We start from the raw sequence: 12,967 nt of genomic DNA, 5'->3' as shown, positions 1-12,967 counted from the left end.
TCGTGACTTCTGGAGGGCTCGTATAAAAACAGAGCGGCGTGTGTCTCTCGAAAGAAGAAAGCAACGTAACTCGGTAATATTTATAACTACGGAAGGAGCCGAAGAGTGACGAGGATAAAGCGAGAGAGATAACGAGGCTATATATTTCTGCGGTATTTGAGATGCAGGGTCAAAGATTATGTAAAGTGCACGGCGATTGTTCGCGCAAAACGCGTTCAACGACGCGTATAATGTCGCGATAAACGTCTACGTAAATATCGAATTTACGTCGAATTCGCCTTTAATCTTAAATACTCGACTGGATCGTTTCGCGTTCTACTTCTTCTGCGATTATCAATTAGCTATCTTTTCGTACTCTTCTCGCCCGTTCTCCTTTGCTTTCCTCGATGCTCGAAACCAGCAATTTGCGCTTCGTCCGTCAATGGCGATGATAATAATATCGCGGATTCCATTCGAACGGAAATTCGTGCAGAAAAAGAGAAAGAATTTTATACGAGATAGAATTTCACGCGCACGTGCGTCCGTTACGTACGCGCGGATCCGATCGACGCTACTTGGCGAAACTAGGTAGTTCGGTGTTGCGTCTACCGCCTTGCACGTAATGGCGCGAGATATTTGAATTTCGTCTAATTCCATTCCACGTCCACCTTGTTCCGCGTCCATTTCGGAGTCGCTCGCATCGTACAGAACGCGGATCATGCATTGTCCGCGTGTAACGGAGCTAAATAGGTTAATATGCACATCCGTATCGTGGCTCGCGTTATGTCACCGATGCCAGTCTAATTGAATAGGCCGTGTTCTAACCGGTGTCTCGAGATTGTTCTAAAAGCACCGTCTTCGCCGTCATTTCGCCGCTTCGAAATGAGAATACGATCGTTGCGACCAACGAGTACGTACGAGTACACAGAGTGCACAGGTGCGAGAGAAACGAATAAAAATGTGGCGAGTTTGCTCGCGTTTCGTCCACGGTGTAAAGCAACAGCGCAGCAGAACGAGAGATCTCTTTTTTTAAATCGTCGGTACGATTCGAGGCCAGAGCAGCGTGCCACGAATAAAATCGTTATCTAACACTTTCACCAGGTAGACGTCGTGACAGGAACGATCGGAGATCGTGTTGCGAGACACGTCAAAGTAGAATTCCACCTCGAACCGATTCAAACCGACTCGACGATGCACCATTAACGTACGAACGCTTTTCGTATCTCGCAGGAACTAGTATCGCGAGAAGCCAAGTAGGTGGGGATACAAGTAAATAACGTACGTAATGCGTGGTCGACCTTCGTCGAGCGTACCACTCCGATCGAATCATCGAGCAACGCGATAGTAAAACGATCGTTGCTGCGTTAAGCTCGCGCTTGCCGGAGACGCAGCGTTGCGTTTATACCAGGAAACGACGATGGCCACGATAACGTGTCGATTCGTCGATCGTATTCGTGTTCGAATGCATTGTTTTCGTCGTTGATCGGTAAATAGGATTTTAATGCTTCAGGCATCTCTAGATTTTCATTAATCGTTCCCCGTAAACGGAAAGAAAGGAACGAGGTAAACGCAAGATCGGTGTACACACAGAAAATGTGTTTACATCGTCGTTCGTTCGAGACAGCTACGCTTCGCGAAACCTTCGTCTCGTCGTCCGTTGACGACAGCCGTACGAAAAATGTTAATTTTTCAAGGAATCTTAATTCGCGAATGTTCCCGCCCGGATTTATCGAGGCGGAAGCAACGGTGGCGAGCGTTTGTCTTCGGATATCCTGGTTTTTGACGTGCACGACGCATGTAACGCGAGAAGCGATCAAGCGCTCGCCTAAATTCGCCGATCGAACCGACCGACGGTCGATTTCGATTCCATCCGAAAACTGACGTTCGTTTGCCTGCGGCTTACGTAACGTAGCATCGATTTCATCGCGCGTTTCAGAAAGCCTCGAACAATCGATTGTTCGCATAGCGTCGTTCCGTGTCGCAATACGTTGCGTGTTATGGCTGCCACGAGCGCGAACGGGAAACGGACGTAGGAAGAGAGTAGTCGGTCGCCGAGTCGCCGTTACGCGGCGTAATTCTAATCTTTTCTCAAACGCGACGTTGAAAAACGCGTGCGAATAATTTGCTGACAACGACAAGCAATAATAACGAACAGGGAAATTGTTATCTTTCGCACCTGTGACGCGATTCTTCGAATTTGACGAAACAGAAAACGCAGTTCCCTACGATTTAACACGTAACCAGTTTGAGAGCCGTGTGAGTGGCTTCCTTTAAAAAGAAAACTGCGACGCATTTCTTGGCTATATCTGCCGAAGCTGATAAGACGTTGGAATAAACGTTAATTTGCACCGGGCGGAAGGAATTCGACGCGATAACTTTTTCCCGCGAGTCCTGCGCTGATTTATCGTTGGATCCGAGACGGAACCTGCGCGTTCTTCCACTTGTTTTATCATCGATCGCTCGCTGTGATTATCGGAAACCTTTCGAGGATAAATCTTGACGGGAACATACGCTTTACGTAATTATCCGCATTGGATAAACGTGTAAATACTCGACGAGTTTGTTTTATAGAAATATGACAGAAATAGATAGGCAAACGTCCAACGTTCGCGATCCTAGTTTCAGCGAAACGGATGAGCCAAAGGAAACGCGAAAGGTCGATGCACGTTTAAACTTTTGCTTCCCTGACACGGTACGGATATACCGCTATTCGGTTCAAGTTGCAAGACAGCCGCTAGCTCGAACGTTCTACTCTATAGTAGTACGTCGTAGTACAAAGTCGCCTTGAAAGTTCCCGCCATTTTGAGCCGCTTGCAACTCGATGTTTTTCCTCTTCTCTCTCTCACGAGCGACCGCCGTTTTATAATGGTAATACGATATAGGACAGAATTTATCGCAGCATATCGCGCGGTTTATCGTTATACGTATGTAAAAATTTACATTTACAACGAAAAAGATATTCGTCGTGGCGCGGTTTTTGCGTGTTTTCCAGCATTCCTTAAGTATACGATCACCGTACGATCGTCAAGGAACACCGTGTATAATCCGTAGAAGCGAGCTTATTCGAAGGTCATAGGTGTCGTTAAGTGCCAAGGTCACGATCAGAAAGGAACGTGGTCGAGATGCTGCGTTAGATACCTAACGTTAGGAAAAGTCGGAGAACAAGCCGTAACGTTTGTAAAATTTATCCGCGTTTCAAACGACCGACCGTACGTTTGTATCTGAACGGTAAAAATATATCCAACGCGATGTTTATTATTTAAGACGAACGGAGAAACACATTTCTGCGACGCCACGTTCTTTGAAAGCGAATACGCGGTTAGACTTTGAACACTCGAAACGAATAAACGACGCGATTCCGCGTTTTAATTTTACATATTTAGTACTGGAGGAAGTCGGCACCGCGCAAAAGAAACATTATACCGAAATTGATAAGACCGTCGATTAGCGATTCATTTTATTTGCCATTAAAAAGAAATTCAATCCGCGAATTCAAACGCGAAAGGAAACAAGCTCGGCTCGGCTCGAACTAGATATACTTACTTACGCTAGTTACTTGGTTCCGGTTAAGTTGGTAACTGGCAGAAATATCTAGTATGGAAAGCGAATCGTTATATACCATCGTGCCACGGAGTCTCGTTTCGCGTTTGATTTCGCGCGGGTGACCAAACTCCGGCGTTGCGCAGCGCGCCGTACCGCGCCGCCCGGAACCGGTTTCTTCTACGAGCTAACGTCCGGTTGTCCGGTTGCATTAAACTACCGCGATTTTGAATCGGTCGCAAAAGAGAAGAAAGAGAAAACCATCGGTTTTAGTATATCGATACCGTGTATCGTCGACTTTTGAAAATTGTAAAAACTTTGTCCAATTACGTATATATATGTGTGTGTGTGTGTATATATATTTGTCGCCTGACGCACACTTTGACGGGAAACTTGGTAGGGATCGCGAAGATTTTCAGCCGGGGACCGCGAAGGAGAAAGCGTCGAGAAATTTGATCGGATCGACGTGTCGCAAGACCAAGTCGTTTGGCAAAAAATCAAGCCGTCGTGGTTTTGTGACGCGCCTTTTCGCGGGATGGAAAGGCGAGCCGTTCGCTCGAAACGCGACTATTGTGTCTTAGAACTCGTGTACGTACGCCGGCAAGAAACCGAGAGATTCGCGAGTGAAATTTTCTTTCCTCGCTTACGACCTCCGATAAATTCCAGTTCGACTTTGCGCGAATGTAAAGACTTTTTTTTCTATATAAGTTTTTACGCCGCATCAACCGCAAGCTGTGCGGTTATCAGCGGCGACAGTGTAGCCAGAGGGAAAGAGAGATTCGTTGCTTGGATTTTGCTAAATAACGATACGTCTTTCATAAAGGAGAAAACGCTTGAAACTTGATTTTTATCGCACAGCATTTCGCTTAAAGTTCCCTTGATCCGCTGGTATTCGATGCCAGAGTAATTGTAAAAGAAGAGTTTACGGCCAGATGTTTTCGAATATTTTGCTTGTTACGCTGCGAAGGACGGCTGACTGGAGCGGGTTAATTTATGTAGCGTGCGATCGAAAGTTGGTTAATCCGTGAAGTAACTTTGACGGGGCTTGTCGAATGGCACATACGTATACGCGTGCGCGTGTACGAGCCAGTCGGAAGCCGGAAACCCGAAGAACGGAAAAAATGGCGTCGATCGTTTTGTCTCTTAAGAGGCTCGAATTTCCTTACGCTTGTCGTTGGATCTCTTAACAATTTTTACGATATAAGCACTTACGCGGTATTTGCGCGACTCCGATCGTTGGGTCACGGAACGAAGAACGGATACCGGAGGAAAGCGAAGAAAAGAGAAAGAGCTTTGTACGAGAGCAGGACAACGGTGTAGAAACGAGGAGATTATTGCCGCGCCGACTGTGGCAACAGGGAAGTGTCGCTCGCGCAACGAGCGTCCCGAATATACTTGTAGTGGATATTTTCGATTCGAGCCGATTGCACAACTCTCTCGGCTCGACGAGCACGCGCGTGCTCCTCTGCGTACAGCGGTTATTCCACGGCGTCCTGCATATACGTATAAGTGCGTACTTCGACTCGCTTCTGCGTCTTAATTAACGTTTCTGCCTTTTAGTCGACGACTTTCAAATTACGATCGAGCCGACTACGCCAGTTGCCACGCGTTTAATTAACCTTGAATCGGAAGATCCGGTAGGTGTGGAGTTGCCGCGTAAATACGCGAACGCCAATGACATCGACCAAGTTTATGATCCCTAAAGGAAACTAGATCTCGATCGGTAAGGAGGGGAACTGTCGAAAGAAATTCCCCACACGTTGGTCGACTCGCGAACGTTCGGATGTCGTTCGGTTTGTCGTTCGGTTTGTCGTTCGGAGGTCGAAGGGAACGCTCGAACGCGCGCAATCTCGAAGCGACCGGGAAGAATTAGGCAATGCGGTCGATTTTTATCTTATTTGTCGTCCAAGTATGTCGCAGCGGCGCAAAGTCAAAGTCTGCGGTTGCTATTATTACCTTCTCGTCGAACACCCGTGTTTTACCAGCGTAGCACGTTTCAAGCTTCTTGTTCCTCTTCTTGTTTCTCGCTTGCTAGCGCGTTACAGCTGCGAAAGAATTATGTAACAGCGTCCACTAGACTGAACAAGACGTTCGATTGTCAGGAGGGCGGAACGAGAGTCGAGTAGACGGTAGGTCGCAAAGAAGCGGCTCTTTCTCGCGAGCTTCGCTCCCGGACTCGAGATCCGTCTTCCCTCCCGACACGTCTAAATCGATGGAAACACTCGCCAAGAAGATTGGAATTCGCGTGTTTAGCTTACGCGAACCCTTCCCTCGATCTCACGGCAGAAACGTTGCAAGTCTCGAATTATCGACAGATCGATCGCGCGAAAGAACCTTCGATTTCGTTATCGTCGATGATATTATCGATGACAAAGTTCGATTTCGTAATTAAAATTAGCTGGCTGTTGCGCAATCTTGGTTATTATCATTTATATTATATACGGTTGGTATAAAGTACGTGAAAGACGTCAACGCGGTAAAAAGTAGCAGAAACAAAAAGTAAGGAAAGACGCGTAAGAAAGACACGGAAAATTAAGAGCGTCGTAGATGAGAAAGATAAATGAAACGCGTTTTACGAGATTTTGCGAACGCGAATCCGCGCACGTAGCTATTAATAGCGCCATGTTAACAGCGCAACATCGATCTCTCGAGCCCTATCGAAGCGCCTAATATAACAGAATATACGACTGCCGCGTAAAAGTAGACGAATATAGCGAGACGTTAGCGGAGATTCCTCGGACGAAGACGAGAACAGCATCGACTGAGCGAACTACGCGCGTGTCGATGTTATCTCCGGTCGAGGAGTCTGGAAAGCCGCAGAACCTCGCACAGAGGGCTTAGCCGTAGATTCGAGTCGCCGGCGTTTTCTCGTTCGACTTATTTCGTTTGTGGTTAACGGTTAGCAGCGTCGCGTTCTCGATAAGCCAGGTAACGCGGCGGACTTTTTCGAAACGGTGAAACCGCGTTTGATCCACGTGTCCGGCAACGGGCTTTCGTGTCGCTACTTACGACACTGTGCAACGCGATCTCCGAGAACCGCACGCGAGCGGTTCGTTTTCTTTTTCTTTGCCTTTATATCCTTGCGATACAATATCCCGGCTCGTAACTTCACGCGCGCGTCTAGCGTTACCGCGCGTGGATGCACGTCCAATACGCTCACACGTCGAAGATACGGCTGATCGAGGGACGCTTGCAAAAGTAGTTTTCCAGAATCGAACGAATCGCTCGGTTTCTCCTGTTGGCGCAAATCTTACCATTTTCGGAAACTAAGTCGATCAACTTCGCTTTTTATCAATCTCGATCCACTGTTTTCGCACTTGCTTCCCTCGATATACATGCCACGCCATGTAATCGCAGCATAAACACGATACAGTTGATTTTTAACAGACGCGAAGATACTTTTCAATTTACCGAGTCGATCGTTTCGTTCGGCAATTTGATTAAACCGTCGAAAACCAACTGAAAATCGGCCCACCTTTTATCGTAGAATATCGATCGACGCTAGTGATTTCATGGAAATGCAGGTTTAATCGAATCCACGGAACTTTTCTTTGTTTCAGGATACATAAGTTGCAATGCCAGCACGCTGCAATCGCTCGCGCAACTGCACGGTGAGTGAAAACTGCCAGTTCGTTCCTTTTTCTTTCCTCTTGTCTTGGTTCTTTTGTTCTTTTCCTCTTTTCGCCGTTTCTCGAACGTTTCGCTGATACTTGCGGCGTGCCACGTCTCGCTACGCTACGCCACAGGAAGATTCCTCGAGAGAGACCAGAGCCCGTGGTACGCTCAATTAAAATTTACGCTTGCGCAACGCCTTTGCAACAGGCTTGTACACTTTTCTGACGGCAATCAAGGAAACGAAGCCCTCCTCCGCGACGCTCGTTTCCTCCTTCTTCGTTGCAATCGCTGGAAAAGCACTGGCTTCGAGCCTGTACTTTAGTCCGTTGGGATGTTCGTAGTTTAACCGTTCCGCTTCTTCTTCTTCCCTTCGCTCCCTTACCTCCTTTACCTCCACCGTTGTCCCTTATACTCGCGAATTGTCCTTCCTTTCGATATTATTCGAAGGGAAAAACACGGAGAGACTGGCACGCGCGTTCGTCGTCGAAGCGTCCGATAAAAAAAGAAAAAAAAAAAAGAAATCGATTCTCAGCGATCTTTCGATCGAGAAGAGCACAAAACGACTATGGAGAAAACTGGTGTTTAGAGATAGGATTTCCTGCAAGTTGAGCCACAGAGATTTCCCGTATATTCCCATGGAACAGGTAGCAACGTACCGACGCATATAGAAAATCCTGTCTTAACCGAGGAAGAGAGTCGTGCTGCTCTGATTCGCGCGTCATCGAAAAGCGAAGAATTTTCTACTACGTAGCGCCGTATGGTTCTCGAGGGTTTACCAGCGGACAAGCACGAACTAAAATTACACGAACATGCACGGAATCGGGCGCGTGACAGACATGCACCGAGTCCTCCGCTGATGGGACGATTTTCTACGTGCAACTTCAAAGCGTGAAGCGCACGCGAGACGCACAAGCGAGAACCTATTTGGAGCATCGTGATGTACACGCGTGCCGATAAAAATCGATCGCCCGATCGCCATGGAAAAAGCTACGAAGAAACGTGGAAGAGAACTTTGCTCGACCGTTCCGCCGTTGTTATCACAGCAGCTAACGTATTTTCGCTGATCTTTACGGAGGAAAACCGATAAATATACGACGCAGGATCGGAAGGTCAAGGCAGCCAATTGTACGTCCAACGAAAACGGCTACTGCAAGAGCCACAGCTACCGAAACATTATGTAAAAGTAGATAGATCAATTATTCGGATAATCCAGAGCACGGAGTTTGCGCATGACTGAACAAAACAGTCTGAAACTTCTCCGCAGCTTGTTACAAGCAGGCGACGAATCAGAGTTTCGCTGGCGAAATGACCTTTTGCCCGAACGAGGACCGCGATTTAAATGTAAAACTTTCATCGCGCCAAGGTCATAGACATTTCATTCAGGCGTCTAATAGAGTCGACCAACCGCGAAAAAAACGATTTCATCGCCGCGTATTTTTTCTAGTCTCCTTGCCTGCATAATGAAACGGAACGAGTTGGTCGCTTGTTACCCGACAAGTCTACCGTACGAACCGGAAAAATTCATTTCCCGTGTACGCTCGACCTTTGTGCGCTACAACCCGTCCGATTTCTCGCTAGGAAACGTTCTGTTTCACGGAGATACTTTGCCGGAATATTTCCTTTCGCCCCGCAACGTTCCTCTCGCGTTTCTCTGTTTCTTTGATCGAGGTAAAAATTAGCACGTCGATACTCGATATTTTCACCAGCGGAACGCTAGTCGACGCGATAAAACGCATCGAAGCCAAGGCGTAAGATTTTCCTTGTCCCACATTCCTAGCATCCTTGGCAAAGTTTCGCGTCGTTGACGTTCTTCGTTTGCAGGGTAAACCTGCTCTATACGGCTTCTCTCCGATAAACCAAGTACGAACTTTTCTTTCGTCTTTCATTTCTATACGGAACATAGCATTCGCAGAGCCCGCGTATCTCCATTACCGTGCACAAGAGTCTCGACAGTTTCACTGTACAATAACAAATGGACAAAACTCGCTTCAAATACAATCGCTCTCCGATCTGATTTCCTCTAGTCTCCAGTCTTATCTCGGACAACCATACGTGATTAAGTCGCGATATCGACAATATCGCTTTATCGATAGCACTCTATGCGCGCTAACGTGCGTATGTATACAATGGTGTATGTATCTAACGCACGCTTTCAATAAAAAGATGCGTGTCCTCGAAGGACGATATTCCTCAGGTAATCAGGTCTATTACGGATCTAACAGGATTACAGATGTTATTCGCCAGCATTCGTTCAATTATTCTCGCTAATGGCGAACCGCGGTTGCTCTTGAGATCGCGTACAGTCCGTTGAACGACGGAAAAAGCAATTTCTTGGTCGATTAAAAGCAACGATTATCACAAGGAAGTTTATCGCGGAGCGACGCAATTAGGGGTAATTACCGGGCAGTTGTATTCGCGTCGCGCGAATCACGCGACACCAATCACGCGAGCTACTTTTACCGGAGGAGAATAGGGACGCAACGTGTAACGCGATCATGCGCCATTGCAAGAACGGGCGCACGTGCGCCGTCTTCTTCGTCCTACGATCGTTTCGGCGAGACCGTCCTTTTGCGATCGTAACGCGCCGCTGGCAAACCCCGTGGAACCGCGGGTTCTGAAAGAGAATCGAATATATCGACTAACGGAGGTCTCCTTGATGCACGACACCGTTCCAAGCGCGAACTTGCTTGAAACAGTCGTCTCGCTCGCTACTGACGTTACACGCGGTAGATACGTCTGCCGAGAAGTCGATAATTTTCTCGCAGAGACGCGTCCTCCTTGGTGTTGGTGAATAGTTTGTCTGTCTGCCTACTGTTCGCGAACATATGGTTACATATTCGTAAAATACGGTTGCCCGAGGCGTTTTGAAAAAGTCTCTCTACGAGCAGCGTCCACGCGACAATCGTAGTTATGACATACTTTCGTTTTTTAGTAAATAACTGTCCGCAGTTCGTCAAGGTTTTCACTATCCTTCGCAAGCGCGTCGCGAAGATGGATCGCTTTATTTTATAGAGTTCGAACCCTTCGATCGGAGTTTAAGCGTGTCGCGAAACACAGTGCAACAAGGAGATGGAGAAGAGAGAGAGAGAGAAGAACAGAGAGAGAGACCGGGGAGACCTGTTTTCAAGACCTGCCTTAACGCGTTGTAAGACGCGTCTCGTATCAAGAGCACTTTCGCGTTCGACGTTGAGAGACAACGGGTGATCGAGAACGAAAACAAGCCTTAAACATACATCGTTACGATAAAACATGGTTCGGAAATTCAGCTTTGGAAATTCGTAAAATTTTATCGCCCTGCCGTAACACCGGCTCCGCCATTCTGCACTGTTACGAATCAACTGTACGACTCGAAGCACGGAACAAAATCGTTTTCAACGACAGTCGACAAAGACGCGATAACTGCGTTTCCCGATCTTTTAGCTTTCCTCTTTGTTTGCGAGTCGAATTCTTCGCGTTGCCTCCTGGAAACGTGGCGAGACGTTCTGCAGCCTCGCTTGCACAAGACTTTGGAAAGGTCAAGAGTGCAGCAGGCGTTCCATGCGTTCCCTTTCTTTGTTGGATTATACACGGTACGATTCGCAATATCGCATCGCGCCGAGTTTCGAACGTTCCATTACATCGCTTTTAAATCCGTATCGTCGTTAATGTCTTTGCTTTAACGTGCTTTTGAAGTATAGCTGATTAATTGAAAATTTCTCGCGCCGGTAAGCATCGTGCGTTTTACGACTCGACGAATCGTCGTCTAGCGCGAAGCGACTTTCCAGCGTAAAAATGCGAAGAAGCACGAGAGGCGTAGAAACGCCAACAGACACCAATATCAAAGTTCCAGATTTCTATGCTTCTGTCGTATTCGTCTATTTTACTTACGGGATAGACCGACGATATGGAAAGAGGTTAACGCGAGATACACAAAAAGGAGGAGATTTGTTCTTCTGATTTGTTGGCGTCACGCGTTTCATAGATGCAGCGATACGCGTCAAGGTTTCTCAAGCGCTACCGGCAACCACGAGCTCAGGTTTGTCGACGAATTCTACACCGACGAACGTTACGTTTGTATTTTCCAGCGTCGAGAATATACTTTTATTCGATTGTTAGCTAATACGCACGGAAATAGCAAACGGAACACGGAAAGAGCAGATCTCAGCTGAGAATCTATCGTTTTTCCATTGTGCTATCATTACGCTGTTATATCGTTCGTCGAATAATCGTCGCATCCGTGATGTTTTATATATATATATATCTCTCTCTATGGCTTAACGTTTCCCCTAGGTGTACACGTAGCTAGACGAGGTTTCTATGTACCTCGAGCAATTTCACAGTCGGCGTGCTCACCCTCTCGCGCGTCTCTGTACTCCTCTCTCGGGATGGTTAGATCGCGGTCTATGGGGTTGACGAACGGCAACCAAGCGGTAGGAGGAAGAGGAGAAGTCGAAGGAGAGGGGGAGAGAGTGGCGGAGGGCGAAGAAGCGGCGAGGGCAGAGTGGCGTAGAGGCAGAGAGACGACAAGCCGTCGAGGTCGACGGAACGAGAATGCAAGAGGGCTGTCGTAAAGTTACTGGCTCTTGAGACGCGCGCTCGTTAATTCGCAGGATTTTCTAAGTCGTTAATAAGCCCATAATTGCAAATTTTTATAAGTTGCGCTGGCAAATGGGAACCTCGAAAATGGCTACGAAGGGCGCGAGGGGGCAAGAGACGGGAGAAGGGAAAGGAATGGAAAGGAAAGGAAGGGTTAGCGACATAGGTAAAGGTGGTGGGGAGCAGACGAAAAAAAGGGACGAAGAAAGGGGGACGCAGGGTAGGCTAGACAGCCGAGAGACCGCGAAAAGAGAAGTGCGAAAACGTGGCGCCCCTAGTAACGTTTTAATTGCTGCTTTCTCCCCGATTACCATTATTGCTGCACATCGCGCGTCTGTTGCGTTACACTCGCTCGCGTTCCCGTTTCCTCCAACAGCTTCGATCCTTGTCCTTTCGCGAGACTAATCGATCGATCGATCTCCTTCTTCCACTAATTAATTCTCGATTTCCCTCCGATAAGATCCGATAGATTATTCGCATTCTATCGCTCCTTGTTTCACCGTTATCCGGAGGTCGCTGAAACGAAGGAGAATTGTGAAGAGCATATGGCGATATCAAAATTACGATACAGAGTTTTCTAATCGCGATACCTAGGAAATTCATCACGACGAAGAGTATATCAGAGGATTTCTCGATGGATTTTTGCAGACAATACAGACGAGCATGTATCTCTTGGCGACGCCGTTTGAATCGACTTCGACCGCCGGAAGAATAAAATCCTTGCGAGCTTATCTAAAATTAAATCCACTGCCGAAATAAGAAGGGGGAGTGTATCTTTGCTAGGAATTCGACTGTAACAGGACTCCGTAATAGGGCAGGAAGAACGTGATGAGAGAAGAACGGCCAGGCATCGTTCACGAAACAACATTCGTTATGTTCTCTCGACAATGAACGATTATTACGGTAATCCCTCCTCTTCTCGTCGTATTCGGCTTTTCCTCTTTCACTCCTCGAATCGAGTCAGATGCCTCGCGTTTCCGTGTCTTCGTTCTCCTACGATGCTGCCCGTTTTTTCAATTTCACAGCGACCATCGTCGCGTCTCGATAGTTTCCCAAATAATTTCGATCGCCGAACAATTCAAACAGAAACGCGGAACGACGAATCGACGAGGATTCCAAGAAATTAACACAAAGGACATCCTCGGACGAGCCGGCTGACGTTCCGAAATTTATGAAGCTCGTATCGAAATGGAAAATCATGCTGGCAGAGGAGAGTCGTTTATCGCACAAATGCGCTTAGAACACGCTGCTGTGCATT

The 12,967-nt window shown here is 47.3% G+C and overlaps 1 protein-coding gene across 3 annotated transcripts in view; it reads left to right on the top strand.

The window, feature by feature from the left end:
* The window catches only part of LOC122570234 (cytoplasmic polyadenylation element-binding protein 2-like), a 55,995-nt gene that overhangs the window by 32,468 nt on the left and 10,560 nt on the right, over window positions 1-12,967 (top strand). For all 3 annotated transcript variants that reach the window (XM_043732305.1, XM_043732304.1, XM_043732303.1), the window contains exon 4: window positions 7,080-7,130. In XM_043732305.1, the coding sequence (XP_043588240.1) occupies window positions 7,080-7,130 (51 nt within the window). The remainder of the gene's footprint in view (window positions 1-7,079; window positions 7,131-12,967) is intronic.

This window comes from Bombus pyrosoma, linkage group LG8, assembly GCF_014825855.1.
Source record: "Bombus pyrosoma isolate SC7728 linkage group LG8, ASM1482585v1, whole genome shotgun sequence".
Lineage (NCBI taxonomy): Eukaryota > Metazoa > Arthropoda > Insecta > Hymenoptera > Apidae > Bombus > Bombus pyrosoma.
The sequence above is the reverse complement of the archived record's forward strand: the minus strand, read 5'-3'. Positions and strand labels throughout refer to the sequence as shown.